General features: G+C 38.9%; 1 protein-coding gene across 1 annotated transcript; it reads right to left on the bottom strand.

The window, feature by feature from the left end:
* Positions 1-186: 186 nt before the first annotated feature.
* Positions 187-17,155, bottom strand: LOC132112868 (uncharacterized). Its single transcript, XM_059520568.1, has 7 exons — positions 16,955-17,155; positions 14,113-15,121; positions 10,894-11,063; positions 10,142-10,310; positions 9,386-9,449; positions 8,992-9,091; positions 187-1,490 (listed from the first exon to the last, which is right to left on the bottom strand). Exons 1-7 carry the CDS (start codon positions 17,018-17,020, stop codon positions 1,452-1,454), a joined length of 1,617 nt encoding a protein of 538 aa, XP_059376551.1. The 5' UTR covers positions 17,021-17,155; the 3' UTR covers positions 187-1,451.
* Positions 17,156-20,171: the final 3,016 nt, after the last annotated feature.

Genomic DNA, 20,171 nt, shown 5'->3' with positions numbered 1-20,171 from the left:
TATTCCAGGTAAGTTTATAGAGGTTTATTATTATTTTATTTTTTTTCAGGTCAATGGTTTATGTGTAGCCTTTAAAATGAATAAATATATTTACTTACTTCACTGTCAGATTTCACTATCACAGTGTTATTTTCATTCACTCAATCCAGTGAATGGATTCTTCTTGATACGACATGAGTTCAGTGCAATTTGAAAGGTACTGTGGTTATAATCTAGGATAAAGTCTGTGCATTTTAAATTAAATAGCATATTGCATTTAAAACATTATGTGAACATCAAGCAATCAGTCTGTGATTAATGTAAAATTAATTTTCGCCCATATAACACTGCTGCAGAAATTCAGAAATTTTATTTGGCTCTGCATATTCTGTGAGTTTATTTGCAAGAAAATTATTCATTTTCTTAATGGGGTCATTTCCACTTTCCTTTCAGGTATGCAAGGCACTCTATAATAACTCTCTCAAGGTTTCCAGCAGGTAGAATATTGACCTCAGAGACTCAAGGACTTGTTAACATTTTTGCATTTTCAAATAAGCATGTTTGCTTGCTCTTCCTTTTAAAGCATCACAACCAGCTCAGAATTCAGATTACTGAATAAAGACGAGTTTTCGATCCTGAAGTTCCTTGTCTCTGCTTTATCATCATGTCATCCAATCTGTCATCTAACACCTGATCACTGACTTTCCAGTCTAATCTCCTGTTACACTGTTCTCTCCTGAATTCTATTACCCCAAATGTCACGCTCTGCACCAGAAACCGACACATCCAGAGCAAAGGAGACTTTTTCTTTTTATCATTCTCCCCAAGGCATTTCAACATTACCAAGCAGCGTCACTTACTGAAATTGGCTATAACAGAAGGAGAATATAATGTCCAAATTTTAATATGGGGAAAATTGCATAATGAATCTGAATAAAAGCAGGTTCAAAGATGCTAATATTGCATTTTCTTTCTTTCCTTCTTTCTTTTTTTTTTAATAATATTTGAGACTATTGTTGATGACCTTTGAAATAAAATGACTATTATCTCGAAGGTAGAACAAGCTGTACATAATAAACCTAATAAACCTATAATAAAAGTACATTTTAGTTAGCTCTATATGTGTTTTGTAGGGTTTATTTGATATACAATTTCCAAATGAAAACACACTTGAACCAGGTCTCGAGTCTTATACGTAGAGTCTTAAGTGGTCTTAAACTTAATTATCAAACATTTTCTCTTTAAAATACCTATCACACGGCACAGACACAACAGGGCATGGACGAGCATCCATATGTCATGTGGATTCACCCCAGGTCCGTTAAAAGGTGTTTTATATTTGGAACAATGCATCAGAAAGCCAAGCTCTACTCTCAGGAGGAAGATGCAAAGGTCTTGCTCGTCTTCAGTTCTTTGCCTCAGGCAAGGAGAACGCAGGGGATATGGATCTTGTGATGAAACAGGCACTTCCCTCAGTCACCGTGTCTTTGAAGAACCTGATCCAAAAGTTTCTGTGGAAAAAAAGAGAGGAAACTTAACTAAACTGCAACCAGGCAAGCAGCCTGTTTGTCAAAGCATCTGCATGCTCAGGTCAAGTGGTGAAGAAATGAGGGGGAAGTGACTGTGTGTAATCTACAGATTACCCAGAATTCTCCCTGTCCGTCCCCCTGGGTGGCCATTTCCCCGGGAGCAATGATAACCTGCTATCTGTGCTCCAACAACATCATGCTATCGAGGCGTTTTCCTCCTCGGAGGTATTCATTTTATTTTCTGTCTGCTTCCCTTGTCCTTGGCTATCTTTGATGCTGCGCTCCGTCAGCTGCTACAGAATAACCTGCACATTCCCGTGTAGATTAGGAAAAGTTAAATATGTTTTGCTCGAGAAACAAACTTTTGTCATGAACTGCTGATTCTGACTAACTTTTAATGGAATAGTTCAACCAAAATAAAAATCTATTATATTTACATAACTTTTATAAAAATTCAGTTGTTCAATGACAGTGTGACCTCAGTGGAGCTGTTTAGAGGAACGTTCATGCTGCTCTTTTCCAGAGTAAAAGTGAAACAGTTTAAACAACTCGCTAACATCTCGTGAAAACTTGGAGAAAATCAAATATTTAGGCATTAGATCACTCACAAATAGTCACATCACTGGTTTAAACAGTTCACTTTTGATTTACTGTAATTCAGAACAGTATGTTTGAAACTATCAAGCATTTTAAAACTACTCTACTCCTTGAAGTTTTAGAGGCAACAAGAGTTAAAATCTAAAACAAAGATGCTGAGATTAATTGTGCAAGAAACTCAGTAAGCACAGCACATTAAATGCGCAGTAACTGTATAATTGAACTACAGAGGGTATTTGTGTAGTCAAGCTACAATCTTTGTCCAAGGCTTCATAACTCTTTTCTGTTTGTATAGAATTTAAATATAATTTATTCCTGTGATATTAGCCATGCTGAATTTTTATCAGCCATTACTCCAGTTTTAGTGCCACATGATCCTTCAGAAATCAGCCTAATGATTTGTTGATTGAGATACATTTATTTTTTTAATTAATGCTGAAAACAGTTGTGTTGCTTAATATTTTTACTGAAAACCATTTTTAACCAATAACCAAAAACAAATTAAATTTTACAAAGACAAATTAATGCTTTTTCCAAATTGAAATTAATATTTTAAGGTGCATGTAAATTTGCTTATGATAATAATTGTCATTATCAATTAATGGAAATTTCAACGTCCTTTATTGTCATAAGTACATCACAAGACAAAAATAAAGTTATGTACACTATAAGCTTCAAAACATCATCTATGTGAACTCTTGGCATCTGTCTCTCTCTCTCACACACTGTATCTCTCCCCTCACCTGGTTCTCTCGATCTTTCTTCAACCTGACTTATCAAGAATTCATCACTGTCACAGAGGAGGTGCAAACCTGAGAAACAGAAGGGCTTCATGGGAGACAGTGAGCCAGACACTTCATGACAAAGTATCAGCCTCACAGGACCTGACACCCATTAAAACAACACAGCCCGACAAGAGATTTCTCCTTTACAAAAGCACTCGTTTTAGGCATCCAAAATACCAGTGAAAGCTGTCCTGGTGTGGAATTCAACACTCTAAACATCAAAAACAGGGAAATTATTGTTGACACAAGCCTCCTTCGTGTCTCAAGAGTCCCCTAAGTATCAGGGCCATGTCTGTCACCGAAAAGAACAAAAGGAATGCATGAATAAATCAGCCTTGAGTGGAATTCATCTGGATATCAAAAAGTAGTTTGATAGGAAGGATTAATTTGAAGAACTATACTGACCTCTGCTGGAAGACAGGGTAAGTACAATTAATATGAACCTCTGAAAAATAAACTTCTGTCTTCATTTCTTAACGTTTTTCCAAAACTCTACAACTTTTTTTTTCTTTCTGTGGAACACGAAAGGAGACATTCTGCAGAATGTACTAGTAAATCTGTTAAAATGATAGGTGACAAGAGCTTTCAAGCTTCAGAATCGATGAAAGAGTATTATAAAATGATCATAAAAGTGGTTCATCTGACTTGTGTACAATATTTAAGTCTTCTGAAGTCAATAACAACTTAATTTATCATACGACATAAGAAGACTTGAAATACAATGCACAATTAAAAAACTACTTTAACAGTGTTTTTCCTTTCAAAAAATAAAAATAAATAAAGTTTCAGTCACAATTTATTGCAATTTCATTAGGGGAAAAACAACCAGCACAGTCTTCAGATTGCATCCTTTTGTGTTCCACAAAAGAAAAAAGCTTACATGGAACTACATGAGGGTGAATAAATAATGACAGTTAAAATTTTTAGGTAAACAACCCCTTTAAGTGGGTTTCCATAATGACCCAGCAAAATAAATGCAACAGTCATGTACTATATTATCATTTCCAAGCTGTTGTGAAGCACTGTTGGCTCTCTGCACGAATGCCCCTCATGAGCCTCTATATATCGCTTGACACCTGAGTCCAGAGGTAAAAGTTCAGCAAGGTGAGATCAGACAGTCTGGCACCACACAGCACCTGCTGTTTCTAACCGGAGGGAAGGTTTTCACAGAGCAGCACAAGTTTAATCTCCACTGGTACACTTGGGCAGACAGTTGTGACAGAACGCATTAGGAGACAAAAGCCTCAGGTGTGTTTGTCCTTGTGGGGGTCATTAAAGGTCAGTCTGGAGGATCACTTTAGAGTGTTCAGCATCAGCACAAAGCAACAGTGCCGTTTGGTCATGACATCAATTTGTAAGCCAGTACGGGAGGCTAATTCACTATTCTTGTTCCTTCATTAATTTCCAGTGGGATTTTAGAAAAGGTGGTTTTCGAAGTTACTGCCATCTGAAGACACTTCTCTTGTTTTGTTCAAAAATTACATGAAGTCATACCCCATTAATTAATTTTGAAATCTTTCTCTTTAATAAAGCAAGTCACTAGCAAACTCACATCCTAGATTAGTGGTAAACCAGGGCTCCAGTGCCCACTATGGGGCCTCAGCAAATTTCCAAGGGTGCTCCCAGGAAAGACCCTATTTAATTTATAGCCAGTCCTCCCCCTCTCTCTCTCTCTCTCTCTCTCTTTTCACTTTTCATACAAGCAAAAAAACAAACAAACAGTTCTTAAAATTAAATTTTAATTTACTAATAATTCAAGGAACATTATTTTCTTGAATACACTCATTAGACATCCCTGAGGGAACCCACTGCTGGAAAAAGCTAATTCTCTTTCAGATTTTACTAAAAACTGAACATCTCTCAGAGTCTTGGTTAAAACTCTGAATCTAATTTAATTTCAGCTGTTAAACCCGGCACGCTTTAATTTAATTCTCATTTTAATTACATCCTACAAAGGTAACTACATACTGTATCTGGGTCCTGAAAAAAAGACACTACCATATTATACTGTTTTGCTCTATATTCAGCTAAGAAGCATGCCTGCAAGTTTCATTTTGCTCTTTAGCTAGTTTAATCAAGCTTACGGTGCAAAAGGGTGCAGCTGTAACCTCTGCTCCCATGCTCCCTCTAACACGAACTGGCCAAATCTGGATTATATCAGACTGCCTTATGATTTAAAATATCAGTTATTTGATGAAAACACAATATGTGACCTGGCGCATTCTCTGCACACACATTGGTATACCTCTAATTCACTTTTATGAAACAAAATGAAAAACATTATGATGCTGTCATGATTCTGCCTTCTTGTCTCTGATTTTTCTCTAGTCTTGTGGCAGGATCATGACAGGCCCATGTTTTATGTGCAAGCACATGGCCATTTGTTTGGGCCATGTGCTTGCGTTGTCTCGTTCCCTTGCCCCGCCCCCCTTGTTACCCTAGTTTTGTCTTCATTGATTTACCTGTTCCACCTGTTGTGTTCATTAGTAGCCTCCCTTTATAACCTCGTGTGTTTCTCTGTCCCTTTGTCGGTTCATTGTTTAAATATTGTCACGTTGTTTAAGATTGTCTACTGTTGCTACCAGTTGTGATTTTGTCAAGTCTTGTCTAAGTAATTGTTTGATCGTGTTTTAGTCATAGTCTAGTTAAGTGCAGTGTTAGTCTAGTTTTGTCTTCCTTCGTCTGTCTAGCCCTTGTTTTGCCCCCTCGTGGGTTTTGTTTTCCTGTTTTTTGTATAATAAACTGTGTTGCTGTGACTACTGTCTGCATTTGAGTTCATCCCTCCACCACCCATCCTGACAGAATGAACCGACCAAGAAGGAACTCAGCAGACAGGGGGTCCTCCGAACTCCAGCGACAACTAGAGTTCCGCAAGCAGTGCTGGCTGTCATCCCCTACTGACAAGAAGAGGGTCACCCTCCCTTACTCGTCCGAGGGTGAGTGGATCCTGCGGAACTATGCCCAACTATGGGAGAGTATCTCCCAGGAGGAGCCGCAGGTCTCCCCCTCGAGGTCCCCACCTTCGGCCAAGCTGCCAGTGATCCCAGAGGGTCGTCTCCTGGCCGTTGCAACACTGGGGGATCAGGCACATCCCTCCTCGAGTCCTGAGGCACCTCCCACGCCTGTTAATCTTCATGGTAAACGAGGGAGACGGACTTTGTGGGATTCTTCGTCGGAGTCATCCTCGGCTGAGTCAGCGCTGTCTGAGACTGCCCATCCAACGCATGTCACAGATCCCGCTGAGCTTCTCCAACCGGTCACAAGTCCGGCTATGACTACCACACCGCGACCTTTCCTAAGAGGAAGAGGAGGAGAAAGGGAGCCTCTCGCCCTTCATCTCTGCCGGTCCCAGAGCCCGCTACTGCAAGCGCTGTCCAAAGCGCTGTCCCAGAGCCCGCTACTGCAAGCACTGTCCCAGAGCCTGCTATCGTGAGCGTCGTACCCCAGTCGGCTGCCGTGAGCGTCATACCCCAGTCAGCTGCCGTGAGCGCCGAACCCCAGTCAGCTGCCGTGAGCGCCGAACCCCAGTCAGCTGCCGTGAGCGCTGTTCCAGAGACTGCTACAGACAACGCTACTGACAACGCTGTTTCCAAGGCGGAGATGTGGAGCGTGGGTTCTGAGTCAGATTCTGTGAGCTCCATTCCTCTCTCCGCTCCTCGGCCGCCTGCTACACCCCCAGTCATGTGTCCTGTTGTGTCCCCTGCTGTTTCCCCGGTCGGGCTTCCTGTTTCTTCGCCCTCTGTACCCCTGTGCGTTTCCCCGGTCACCCCTGTCACCACATCACCCCAGACTGTTCCTCATGTGTCCCCATCGAAGTCTGCCCGGACCCCTCGCCATCAGCCATCGTCCTGTCCACCCAAGACCCCCAGTCCACCTGTTCACCCTGGACTGCCCCCTATGAACTTTGTTGTACCCCCACCCCCCCTCCCGTGTTTGTTATTTTTGTTGTTTAATCCCAACCCTGTTGTCGTGTTTTCGTGTCTGCCTTTATTGCTATTTGTCATGTTTTGTTGGTTTGTGTCCTGGTCTCAGTCTGTCATGTCACGTGTTTAGTGTTCCCTTAGGGAGCGTCTGGAAGCCGCTCCTTAGGGGAGGGGTTCTGTCATGATTCTGCCTTCTTGTCTGATTTTTCTCTAGTCTTGTGGCAGGATCATGACGGGCCCATGTTTTATGTGCAAGCACATGGCCATTTGTTTGGGCCATGTGCTTGCGTTGTCTCGTTCCCTTGCCCCGCCCCCCTTGTTACCCTAGTTTTGTCTTCATTGATTTACCTGTTCCACCTGTTGTGTTCATTAGTAGCCTCCCTTTATAACCTCGTGTGTTTCTCTGTCCCTTTGTCGGTTCATTGTTTAAATATTGTCACGTTGTTTAAGATTGTCTACTGTTGCTACCAGTTGTGATTTTGTCTTGTCTAAGTAATTGTTTGATCGTGTTTTAGTCATAGTCTAGTTAAGTGCAGTGTTAGTCTAGTTTTGTCTTCCTTCGTCTGTCTAGCCCTTGTTTTGCCCCCTCGTGGGTTTTGTTTTCCTGTTTTTTGTATAATAAACTGTGTTGCTGTGACTACTGTCTGCATTTGAGTTCATCCCTCCACCACCCATCCTGACAGATGCCTCTGGAAAAAAAAAAAAAACCTACCTGCTACATGGCAGTAATGGATTTATTTTAGTAGAATGGAATAGGTGTTTCAGTGTAACAAATAAACACGGTGCCACAGGGACAAATAATCAGATTTTAGGATTTTGATAAAAAATATCAATATAAAACACACACACACACACATATATTAATCACATCATTAGTTAAGGCATTAGCAAACAATGCGATTTACATTTTCAGTAACATTCAGGCATGTGATCAGCTAGAGACAAAAAAGAAGGAAAATCTGGCCATGCCCAAAAATACGCCCATAAGCCACGCCCCAGCACTCATTATTAAAAATATATATTTTAGCACATTAAAAGATATATCTCATATTGTAAAAAATAGCATTTTATAAACATGACAACAATATAATGATATAGTACTATAATATTTTATAGTAAAGGATATAGAATTTTTATTATTATTAAAGAACCTGATAAAAGTTTGGAAATATTACAGTTATTAATTATTTTGAAATAACTTTTCTGCTAATTGAAAATGTAATGTAATGTTATTCTTGTGATGCAAGGCAGAATTTTCTTGACCACTACTCCAGTTTTCAGTGTCACATGATCTTTAAGAAACTATTTCAATGTATTTGACTCAAGAAACATTTCTGTTTATTATCAATGTTGAAAACAATTTTGCTGCTTCACGTTTTGTGTGAACATGGTGATACACTTTGGGCCCTATTTAATCGATCTAAACGCAAAGTGTAAAGCGCACGGCGCAGGTGCAGGGCATGTCCAAATCCACTTTTGCTTTTTTAATGACAGAAAAATGGTCGTGCCATGATGGATTTGCTATTTACACGGTGGAATATGTTAAGCGCAAAGACAGAACGCGTCTCCAAGATGAGCGGAGCTGCTCGTGTGCGAGCAAATAGCCTAATTCTGATACATATGATGACGATCCATTATGACATGTAGGCATATATATATATATATATATAGCCTACAAAAAAAATCTTATGTATTCCAATACTTTAATTTTTTATATTTGGCATGTTTGTGTAGCAGCATACGCTCTTTAAATAACAAAGAAAAAACATTGCCAGACTTTAGACCAGGTTTGAGCTGGTCTATGGCGCAGTCTATTTTCAGCTCCTTAAAATATCCTGTGTACATTTTTACTAATTTGAGAGTAGCAAAATATAAAACTATAATAATAAATTCTGTAATTGTTTATTGTTAGTTCATTATGTAATTTCCAAACTAATGTTACAAATGTAAAGAGTTAGCAAAAAAAACTGTTTCTCTTCTCTAGCTTGTGAATCTAGCATATATTAAACTAGGCATTGTATAATATGAATATTCGTAGCTCTTATGAAAGATTAACAGAAGCTAAAGAAATCCATGTAAATAAAAGTAAAAGCTGTGGATAATTTTTTGATGGTGGAACTGATCATATCTATAAACCTTAAAATTCAAAGCAGTTTTGTTTGAGATTTAAAGATTAACCTTTTTGAACACATCTGCCCTCAGTCTGTTGGTTTCCAACATCAGCCTCTTCCTCTCCTCCTCCTTCTTTTTGGTCACCTCAGGGAGTTTGTTGTAAATCCTGCAAGCACAGACTGAGGATGATGAATTTATAATAACATGAAAAAAGTGACTTGGAGGTGGGAGAATGAAGTAATTCATCTACTTTTGATCCAAACAGAAACACACAAGGAAATATCTTGATATGTGTCAATATATACTTTTATCATCTATAGTTAATCTGATCTGGTGGCTTTTATTCTAGCACAGAGATAAGCAAACACTGTCATTATCAGAAAGGGGTCATATTGTGTTCTTGCACTGATAAGCACCCGTGCATGTGTGACATTATGAGGGTGTTTATGCGAAAACTCACCGTCTGGATCTCCATTGCATCTCTTTGCCTGAGATGGCTCTGTCTTTGGGTTTGAAAAGGTTATCTACAAAACACATATATAGCTGAAGAATAAAGGATAACAAATGAAAAGGTCATTACAAAGCCTAATATTAAATTTTTTTACATTTTATTCTTTAGTTTCAGTTAAAAGCTGTTCTGGTTAGTCTGTGAACTTCTTGGCCTTCTTAGCCTTACAAATCAACAAACTAAGTGCTTACTGAACAAATATTGCATTTGCACATACTATAACTTGTGAATAAGAAAATTTTTACAGAATCATAATGGCACCAACAGGGGGCATCAGTTAGCTGCAGGAGCAATAGGATGTGTCGTACTATTTAAGATTTATTGTTCATTCTCAACAAGGCTGCAGTGAAACATGCAGAGGTCTTTGAGATCTCTACTTTAGCTGTTTTCTTTTAATAAGTCTGTCCCACATCAAGTTTGTTCTGATACTTTCGAAGTTCTACTGCACCAAATGTTTCACTGCAGCATTGAATTGTCTGTGAAGGCATCTATAATGTGTTGTGCTGCTGTAAGATGACCCTTATACTCATTGTTGGCACTTTTTGCAGGCATCTGCCACACGGATGTACTGTTGCCAATTCATTGTTCATTGCTATTATTGATACCTGATTTAATGGTTATAGCAATAATACTGAGACTGCATTGCTGCAGCACTAGATCTGCATCACAGCTCCCTCAAATGTGCATAGGATGCTAATGAAAACTTACCACTAAGGGGGTGTGGTCTGGTGCAGTTTCGCCTACGGTAAGCCGTCTCCACGCCCATGATAAATTCAGCTGTTTGTAAGCTCCGCCTCTCCCTGGCCCTCAGTTCCAATCGTCGCACCCGATTCTGAGAGCGAGAGATGAAATCTGGACGAAACCGCTCAAGAGCATCCTACACAGATTTGGATATGATCACAAGGTTTAAGCCACAGTGAAATGCTGGGGTGTATATTTATGATTTGCCACAACTGGGTGTTCAGGAAGGAAGTAAACTTGATTCACTGAGGCTTTGTTCACACAAAAATCCAAGCCTGTACAATATATTTGACACAGTTAATTTTTTTTTTTTTTTGCTAATCTCAGAATGGATTTCTTATTTACTGCACTGTACATTTTAATGCTGTGATGTCTAAATTCAGTTGTAGCATTTAAAACAATTGATTTTATTTTTACTATTTTATGTAAAAAAAAAAAAAGTATAGAATATTAATATCAGCCATAACATGTACATATCAATATCAACATAATTAAATAACTAATTCAAACCATACGTGGGTGTATGTTTGTAATGGTTTGTAATTTTGCCGTATCATCTTAATGATAATGATGCCATATCATATTTGCAGTTCAGTTTACAAAAAGGAAAAAAAAGTATTTGAGTCAGATACGCCCCAATAAATCTGTTGTGTTCTGCCTGTCTGAACAAACCCTAAGGAAAACCTCATGGTAGCCAGATTCCTTCAGTAAAACCATACCCTCAAGCTTAGCAACTGGTATCCTCTGTCCTTCTGGTCAGTCTTGGGCCCACAAGTACAATTAGTCAGATGAGGAGAGACCGGGCACTCAATAAGTCTCCTGACTTTCTCAGCAGTGTGGAAAACTGTTCTGACCTCATGATGGGCCCTTATGCGCACCTGAGGGACTCCTGTGCAGATGAATAATGATGTTAGCTCAGTGCCTTGGCATACAACCTGAAACACTTGCTATAACGCACTTTTATCTGGATAAGTACTGATACATTGCAATACAAACAAGTACTGGTACATAAAAGTAATGTTAGACATGCAGGTGAACAGTCCACTCATAGGGTTTGTGACCTTTTTAGTATTTAAAAGCAATGAATATTAAATGTTGATATCATAAAGCACTTATTTAAAGCAAAAATAACTATACTGCAATGTATAGTTACCATGAAATAAGATTACTCATATCATAATAAAAGATTTTGGTCACATCACTCACACCTTTTTAGCAATATGCTTAAAACACTCCTTTACAACCACACAATCCCAATAACAACAACAACAACAATAATACAATTCAATATAAAAAATGTATCTGTTGCATGTAAAGTAAAGTTGATGTCACATTTACCATAATTCAGCATATTTTGCAGGTTGGTGACACAGATTTGTCGCATTGGCAAACATAAAGCTGATTTCTGTGTGAGCTGTTCTTAATATTTCTACCCAACTGACAATAGATGGTGGACCTTTTTGGTCACGAAATTCTGTTTCTACTAACATGCAGACTGTATTTACAAGATAACATTTTCATTATTAGATAATGAAAGTTATTGACCATTGGTTACTGATAAATAATATCTCAAAAACACCAGAAATATTAATGAAAAACGGGTTTGTAATATCATACAATTCCTTTTGCAAGCTCTTGTTGCTTGATCCTCTAAGGCAGAGTAAGATGTTGCATTTTCATGGCATTTTATGCTGAGCACATTCAAGTTCTTGATTATCGCAGGAGAGTGCACCATTTTATTCAAAATTGGCTCAGAAATAAATGCTATAAACTAAATGATGTTAGGATCAGTGAGAAAGAGACAGGCTGATTTAAAAGACAGATGCAGAGGGTTGCAAAAGGACAGTGAAGGATTGACACATGAATAAATTAAGAATTGTGGATAAGTGCCCTCCCTGCAGTGGTACCTGGTGTTAGTTCATCAGAGCCCAGTCATGCAGCCTTGCCGTCACACGCTTCACGGACCACATGCAAAAGATCAGTGTGCTGCAGGGAGGATGTTATCCTTCAACTCATCACAAAGAAATGTGTTTAGCCGTACAGAGCCAGAATAGGGGCCAGAGGAACCAATAGACTTTAGATGCAAGGTAATGTGGAGTCAATGATGCATCATCTCACATAAGAAGATTGAAACTCACCCTATTTTCTTTTCAATAGCTTCCCATCGCTTGCTTTCTCTTCCTTTAAAAAAAAATCTGTGTCCTGACTGTGCATCTACTTAGGTAAATAACTGTAAAATACCAGCATCAGATGCTGATAATACTACAGTCCGCTACTTGGCTTTACTCGAAAAGCATCTCATTATTCCAAAATCAAGACTCCGTTTAAATCCGAGATCCTGCCTCGCAGCAAACTTACAGATTTAAAGGCCGTGTTGCAGGGTTAATTTTTTAATGAATTTGTGCAATTTGCTTGTTGGTAATAAACATTTAAACTGTTATCCATTGTATTTTATGTTGTTGGTTATCACAAAACGGAATATAATACGAAAAAGTAGGTACTATCTTACAGCGGTCTCCTTTCCCCCACAATGCATTGCATCACGTCACTTTGGGGAGAGAATTTACCAAAGCCCGCCTTGAGATTATTGAGAGTGACTAGAGAGACGAGAGTATTCAGATTCAATGACAGTTAAAATATATGTGTCGTTATTGTGCACTGCTGCTCGTAGACTAGCTCCAGTGCTCATTGCTGCGATGCTAAATGATAGCAACTCACCAGGACACTTCACCAACTCTCCTCTCATTCTCCTCGGACCATGCATTTAATTAGCTTTGACGGACATCAGTTCTAGGCAATTCCTCATTTGTCCTTTCACGTCTGGCAGGTTCGAAAGCTGCGGGCCATCATACATGTTGGTTCTTGCGACCTCTTCCTCATTCCAGTCAATCGCTTTAGTTCTGATGCTGCTTTCCAGGCAGGTTTTTGAGCTCGTAATCACTATTTCATACCACAACTAACGACTTTGTACCGTTCCAGGCAAGTTACGCAAAACTTTCTGTGCGCAAGGAATTGTAACTAGATTATTTATTTTATTGCAACGTTACACTGACCTAAAATCGTTTTTTCAACGTGTACAACTTGCATAAACACTGCATCCGTAGGCAGTATTATTCGTAGGGGCTGCCGTTGTTGTTTCGCGTGCTGTGTGACCTCGGAACTCGGAGTACAACGATCTAGTACGAGACACGAGTTCACGGGTGGGAAGTCACGGGTTTGACTGCCGTTCCAGTGCACTTTCACGGGTTTAAGGTTGGAAAAACACGGGTTACGGGTTGTCTGGAACGCAGCATCATACTAGGCTGAGGCTACCTTTTCTCGACTTCTCCCCAACGTGACGTCATCACAGAGTTGCGTAAAAAAAAACGTTAATACCAAAAACGTAAAAAACTGGTCTTTAAGACCATTTTTGAGACATTTTAAAAATGATATACATATCTTGAGTGATTTATGTACCCATTAATCGAAAGTGGTGGTTAACCTGCAATATGGCCTTTAACAGATTTCACTCCATCTCTGGATACCCAGCCATGCACTCTGTATCAAATGATGCCAGATTAAAATAATTTTGCCCATTTGCACCAGCAGGCCATTTTATCTGACATCCGATTGACCTACTTGAGCTTGCACACTCTATTCCCGGTCTAGTTGCATTCTTTTGTTTTCACAAAGCCATTTATAGTTTTTCTGACAATGCATTCCCATTCCCAAAGGAGTTTGAGGAAAGGCCGTCTCATTAACAATGCATGAGCCTCCAATCAGAAGGTGTGCAACCAGAGTAGGAAATGTTGAAATGAAACCGTGCTGGCTAAGACATCACACTGTGTGTTGGAAAAGAATGTCACAGCAAAGCCACAGAATAAAGGAGAGCAAGAGCAAGAGAGAGAGGATGGATATATTTGCATAACTGCTGAGGACCAGGGAGGTGTTATAGGTACCTGATGGCTCGCTGAATGCCTGTCTGGCTCTTAGATTGCACTGCTGAGGCCCTGAGACATCATTAGCTTTTCCATTTGGTCTGAAGGCAGCAGAAGACGAGTGGCACCTTGTTCTAAATGGCATTGATGTTAAAGTGGAACACTGCATGTCCGAGTCGGAGCCAATATTACTTTTAAAAGCACTGCCATTGATGGTTGACCCATTCAGGTGCTGGGACAGCCTTTCAATTCCATCAACGCCATTGTTTGCCATGTCCCAGTCACTGTATGACTTTTTAGTTTGAATCATGGTTTCGGGTTTCTCAGGGGTCTGAGTAAAAGATGGTTTTCCAAGGGAAAGGGACAGAGTGGATCTATACAAAGTCTGTCCAAGAGGGATTGAGAGGGATTTATCCAAGTACAGAGTAGATCTGGACAGCTTGGATGGAAGGAGCTCCAGATGGGCACAAGAGCGAAAGATAGGACGTTTTAAAGAGTCCGTTTGATCTTCTTCCTCAGTGTAGCTGTGCTCGTGGACTGGTGGAGCTTGAGGACTGCTTGGAGACTCACTGGCACAATGCCGTTCTCTGTTCTCGCTCACCATCACCACAACTGTTTTGTGTCTAGGAGGCACCAGAGTGCCAACAATGGCTTGTGGGGTTTTATATTCACTGTGGGCCATGAAAGAGGGTGGTCTGTCAGGCGTACTAAGAGGATGAAAAGTTGAGTTTGAATAAGCTATACAATCCCTTTTAGGAGACAAACTCCTGGCGGTGATGGTGATCGAAGAGAAGCTTGACCGCAAAGTGGGTCTACTGTAGCAATGGAGAGCTTCAGGGACGCTACGTGTCCGGCTCAGGAATAAAAAAGGACTAGTTGTGTTTTCTGATCTCCATGGTTCATCAAATGATGTAAAGCCAGATAAACATGGGGGTGTTCGTCTTCCTCTCACTGGGTCCTCAAATCTAGTCCTCAGACTCTTCCATGGTGTCATGGCATTTTGGTGCCAGAAATACACATTATCCACTGCCTGTGAAGTATATGACCTTTAGTACAGTATGAAGCTTCAACTTTTACCAAATATTACAGGAATATTCTGAGTTAAATATACATATTAGATTTAGCAGGGTTACGTTCTCATGACAATTCAAAGAACATACTGGGTGAATTTAAGATGGATTCATTCACACCAATATGTGAACAGTTTGACCAATTCATCGACAAGAAACTATTCAAGAATAAAATTTGCTCATATATTCGTTTGAATTTTTAAGCAACCTGCAAACATGTCTAATATCCAGCTGATAAAGTATATTCAGCATAGTAGATAACTATGAAAAATTATCTAATCATTGTACAAACTGTGACCTTATATTCTATAGTAATCAAAGGCATTTCACAAATGCAGTCAATGGATTTTAACTTGCATTTAACCTGGAATATTAATTTAAATCGAAACAGTAACATCCTTGCATGCAGTGTAACATCAGTTATTTCTTCTGCAGGCTACAAACCAGCTCCAAAGGTGCTATGAATGCATCTGTGATATTTGTGGTCTTTTTATTACCCCTCTATAAATATGAATTTCACCCAGAGACAAAAAGACAAACACAACATGTTAGACAGTCTTGCTCTATTATGATGAAATTTTGAGGCAGTAAAAATATCTGTAGCAACTAATATTGCACCGATTTCTGTATTTTATATTTACAACAACTGATAAACATGATTAAACCTCTGCATGTTTACTTTGGCAAATTACTGATAAATAAGGAAAAACTGTTAGTATTCTGTCAGAAAAGCCTGCAAAGTCATCAAAATTTTTCAGCGATTTTTATCAGATTTCACTGCTGTTTCTATACATGCTGTTTTTATGTCCCGGTGTTATTCTGAAATAGCTTCCCGGAGGCGTTGCCAAGATGGCGGCCGAGTGTGGAAACAAACGGTGAAGAAAATGGTTAAGTAGCTAACTTTTGTAAAGATGTATTTGTGAAACCTGTCATTGTGTCCTGACAGTAGAATATGAGACAGATAATCTGTGAAAAAAATCAAGCTCCTCTGGCTCCTCCCAGTGGTCCTATTGCCATTTGCAGAAATTCACTGCTCCCGGTAAGAAACAACCAATCAGAGCTGCGGTCCGTAACTTTTTTTGTGTTCAAGATTAACAAACTTTATATAATAAGCGAGTACACCATGAATCCATTTTCCAAACCGTTGTTTTAGCCTGTCCTGAATCACTAGGGTACATCTATAATAAGTGTTTATATTCGAACTATTTTAGATTGCTTCGGGGGTACCGCGGCGGAGTAACCCGGTACCTTTGTGATTCTTCATAGACATAAACAGAGAGAAGTAGCCCGGCTACAATGTTCTTCCGCAAGACGCAAGCAGTTATGTTTATTAACCGCTAGAGCGTCAAAAGTTACGGACTGCAGCTTTAACAAACACACAAAAACAGAAATCCTAAGAAAATAAACAACTATCTTTGAGACATTATTATATTGGATTATAATCCAAAACTGTTGCGGTTTTCAATTACAATAGCAAAGCTCCAAATTTTTTACTAAATCCGAGGAGCGATCTCACCACAAGACGTCTTTGCCATAGTTGCTGAATGTTGATTTCCGGACTGAAATAATGAGTAATTATCAGTAATTATAATTAACAAAGTCAGCCAGTTTTCATTCAATGTTTTCACAAGACATGCTAAGCTGTGTGACTTTGGAAAACTTAAAAGTAGGTTTCATTTAAAAACGCTAAAGCCCAAATGTGCCCGATACTTTATCTATATCTATAATGCATAGGCAATTTATACAGAATGGATTTTATCTGTAAGTTAATTCGATGCTTGCGTCTCTCTTACCTCATTAATGTTGGGAGTCGACTGATGAGAGCACCTCCAGCCACTGAGCCGCAAGTTTGAGCGCATATCTCTTAAATTTCAAGCTGTGGAAAGCAATAATATGTCACTCATAGCTATTATATAAACGCAGTTCACTAAAATGCGCTAGACAGGTGCCATTACTACAAGCGCGAACGCGTTCGCAGTAGTTACGTCACAACACTAAACGACACGAGCACGCGCAGTTTGTCAGCCCAACCTATGCCTACTCACCTTACATAAATTATTCATGAGTTGTCACTATTATCCAGTTACCACGCCACTCTGAGAGAGTTTTCAAGTATTTTAGCATACCTGTTACTGGTGTACTCACAGCTTATTATCGTAGTTACTTCATGAGTAGTTGTCTTTCCAAATAATTACCGAGTTCTGAAAAAGCTTTTTCATATTCACAGTGGCATGCTGTTGATTCATGATGTGTGTAAACCATGTTAACCCTCCATTTCCCATATCAGCTTACATTATTTAAATATTTTAATAGCAAAACAATGGACATTCTTGTTTGAGTCTATAATGGTTGACAGCAAACACATTTGTCTCCCCCAATAACTGCTGCTGAAAACAGCAGACATCAAAACATAATTCAAAGTGTGGCTGTCACTACTCCAAAATTAATAATTGGGAATAACTTGTTAGGCCTATTTAAAAAAAAAAAAAAAAAAAAAAACTAAAACTAATTTACCTAATGGACAACAGGCCTACAAGTCTGAATACAGTTTAATAACTACTACAGCAATAGAAGAAAAATGATACATCCCATGTAGATGTGATTATGTTCCTTAAAAACAAGATAATTCGGAATTACACTGGAAGGTTTGAAATCCTAAACATGTGGTTATTGTGGACATTAAGGTCACCCGGTTTAAACAAATATGTGTGCAAACCAACAAAATTTCCCCATCTATCTTCTGAAGCCAAACTCATTATCTTACTCTCTTGCACTTTAGTTCAACAACCAAAACACCCAGTGGATGAAAAAGGAAGAGAACCGTAAAACATTTCCTATGAAAAGGAAAAATTATGCATTCATTGCCTTTGTTTTCTGTTGGTTCTGCTTTATCTGTGTTGAACCAGCGAGGGGAATTGCACTAACAGCTGATCTGTCTCTGAAGAGTAGCTGGGTAATATTGGATGTGCCTCTCCGCATTGACTGATTGCTATCATCAGAGGGGGCTGAACAGTCACGGCTCTTGCCCTGACCTGAGGATTCGTGTGGAAAATAGTGAAAGGCTCAAGAGGGTGCATCTGAGAGGGAAATCACTTGCTATGTGAGACTGCCAAGTCATTGCGGGCCATCTGTGATTAGTTGGTGTGTTGCAGATTTAGAATAACTATTTTCATACTTCTGTGTTGAATTTAGGATTTTATTCAGCAGTAGTGTTTTCTTCCATGTTATTTATTTATCAATTTCTATTTTCTCGTTGCCATTTATCTTTGTCCCTAACATGTATTATATTTACAGAAACAGCTCTCAGCTGATGGTATGTTACCGTACAGTGGTTTGCAAACCTGTTCTGAGTCAGGACAGGATGGAGACAATGCTAAATACAAATAATATATATAGGCCTAATCTTATAGAATCCATATAATCCTATATTATGGTGACAAAAAAAAGGTAGGTGAAAACTCTTTCCATAGCATTTGTTGTTCATGTGAAATAGTCAAATCCAACATTTTCTTTTTGTTGTTTGTTGAAAAGTGCCAAATTTAGGTATATGCTGAACACAGACAGGTTGGCGTCCTTAAAAATTATGGACAAAACTGTTCAAGTTACATGAACATACTAGACAGGTGGCAATAAATAGGGACTCAAGGATGAACATGGATTGTGCTGAACATACTATGGCTACTGATGAAATCATCACAATTTAAAAGGTATTTAGAAACTAAACACTCAAACTATAGACACAGTGTAAAGTTATTAAATCGCAACATTATTATTAAGATTTCCTCCTATTCAACCTGTTATTACCTACAGTTTTAAAAACAAAATTGGGTTACATTTTATTTTAAGGGATCCTTGTTACAGTGTAGTTATACATTTAAATACTTAGTAATATCAGTTGACTACTTGTACTTACTATATAGTTAGGGTTTGGTTTAGGTTACTTTCATATAACTAAATTGATGTTATTATGATACAAGGAACTTGAATTGAAATAAAGTGTTACCCAAAATCTGGTAGGATATATTGGGTCCCTATCAGTCTAAAATCTGCCTCCTAAAGTAAAACCAGTTGAGAACTTATAGTAACTCATTTCAAAACAACTGATGGACAAAGAATCAGATTTACATAATATAAATCATGTTTCATTTCTCTCATCCAAATTATTTTGGACCAGCAAAGCTGATTTGGGCTTTACATTGGATTAAAGCATAAACCAACATGGTTGGTAATGTGATATCAAGCATGTCTCTGGCTTCTCCCCAGTGCTGTTGAGTTGAGAACAGTACGTGATCTGTGTGGTCTGTGCAGTGCTGTTGTTGTTCCAGAGCTCATTGTGATGGGTAAATACACTGATTCACATGCAAAGGGAATGGGATGATGCCATGGGGCATTGCAGCTGGGTGGGGAAACATCTCTAAGCACCATCACGTACAAATAAACACATCAGCAGCCAGCTATGACAGCAGGAGAGGTACAAAGAGAATGCTCTGGTGGTGAGACTCCCTGATAGGCTGTCGCTTTGTATCAAAACATTTCTCTGCTTTGACTCCAAGGTGTTTGATTACAATGATAATTCAGCCATTGATTAATGCCTGCTATAATATGTAAGGACAGTCTGCTGTCTCAACTTGTAAATCTACTAGAATTTGATGGGACAACGGGTCCTTAAATATACAACCCGAATTCCGGAAAAGTTGGGACGTTTTTTAAATTTTAATAAAATGAAAACTAAAAGACTTTCAAATCACATGAGCCAATATTTTATTCACAATAGAACATAGATAACATAGCAAATGTTTAAACTGAGAAAGTTTACAATTTTATGCACAAAATGAGCTCATTTCAATTTTGATTTCTGCTACAGGTCTCAAAATAGTTGGGACGGGGCATGTTTACCATGGTGTAGCAACTCCTTTTCTTTTCAAAACAGTTTGAAGACGTCTGGGCATTGAGGCTATGAGTTGCTGGAGTTTTGCTGTTGGAATTTGGTCCCATTCTTGCCTTATATAG

Source organism: Carassius carassius, chromosome 32 (assembly GCF_963082965.1).
Source record: "Carassius carassius chromosome 32, fCarCar2.1, whole genome shotgun sequence".
Taxonomy (NCBI): Eukaryota; Metazoa; Chordata; class Actinopteri; order Cypriniformes; family Cyprinidae; genus Carassius; species Carassius carassius.
This window is presented reverse-complemented; position numbering and strand designations above follow the sequence as displayed.

What these genes read in the sequence shown, in the direction of transcription:
- LOC132112868 (XM_059520568.1), bottom strand. Translation starts at nt 17,020, where the DNA reads ATGCGCTCAAACTTGCGGCTCAGTGGCTGGAGGTGCTCTCATCAGTCG. An exon ending in ACCAGTTGCTAAGCTTGAGG is followed by an intron (nt 10,311 to 10,893) that starts GTATGGTTTTAC and finishes AAATCTGTGTAG; the next exon opens with GATGCTCTTGAGCGGTTTCG. An exon ending in CAGACCACACCCCCTTAGTG is followed by an intron (nt 9,450 to 10,141) that starts GTAAGTTTTCAT and finishes TGTGTTTTGTAG; the next exon opens with ATAACCTTTTCAAACCCAAA.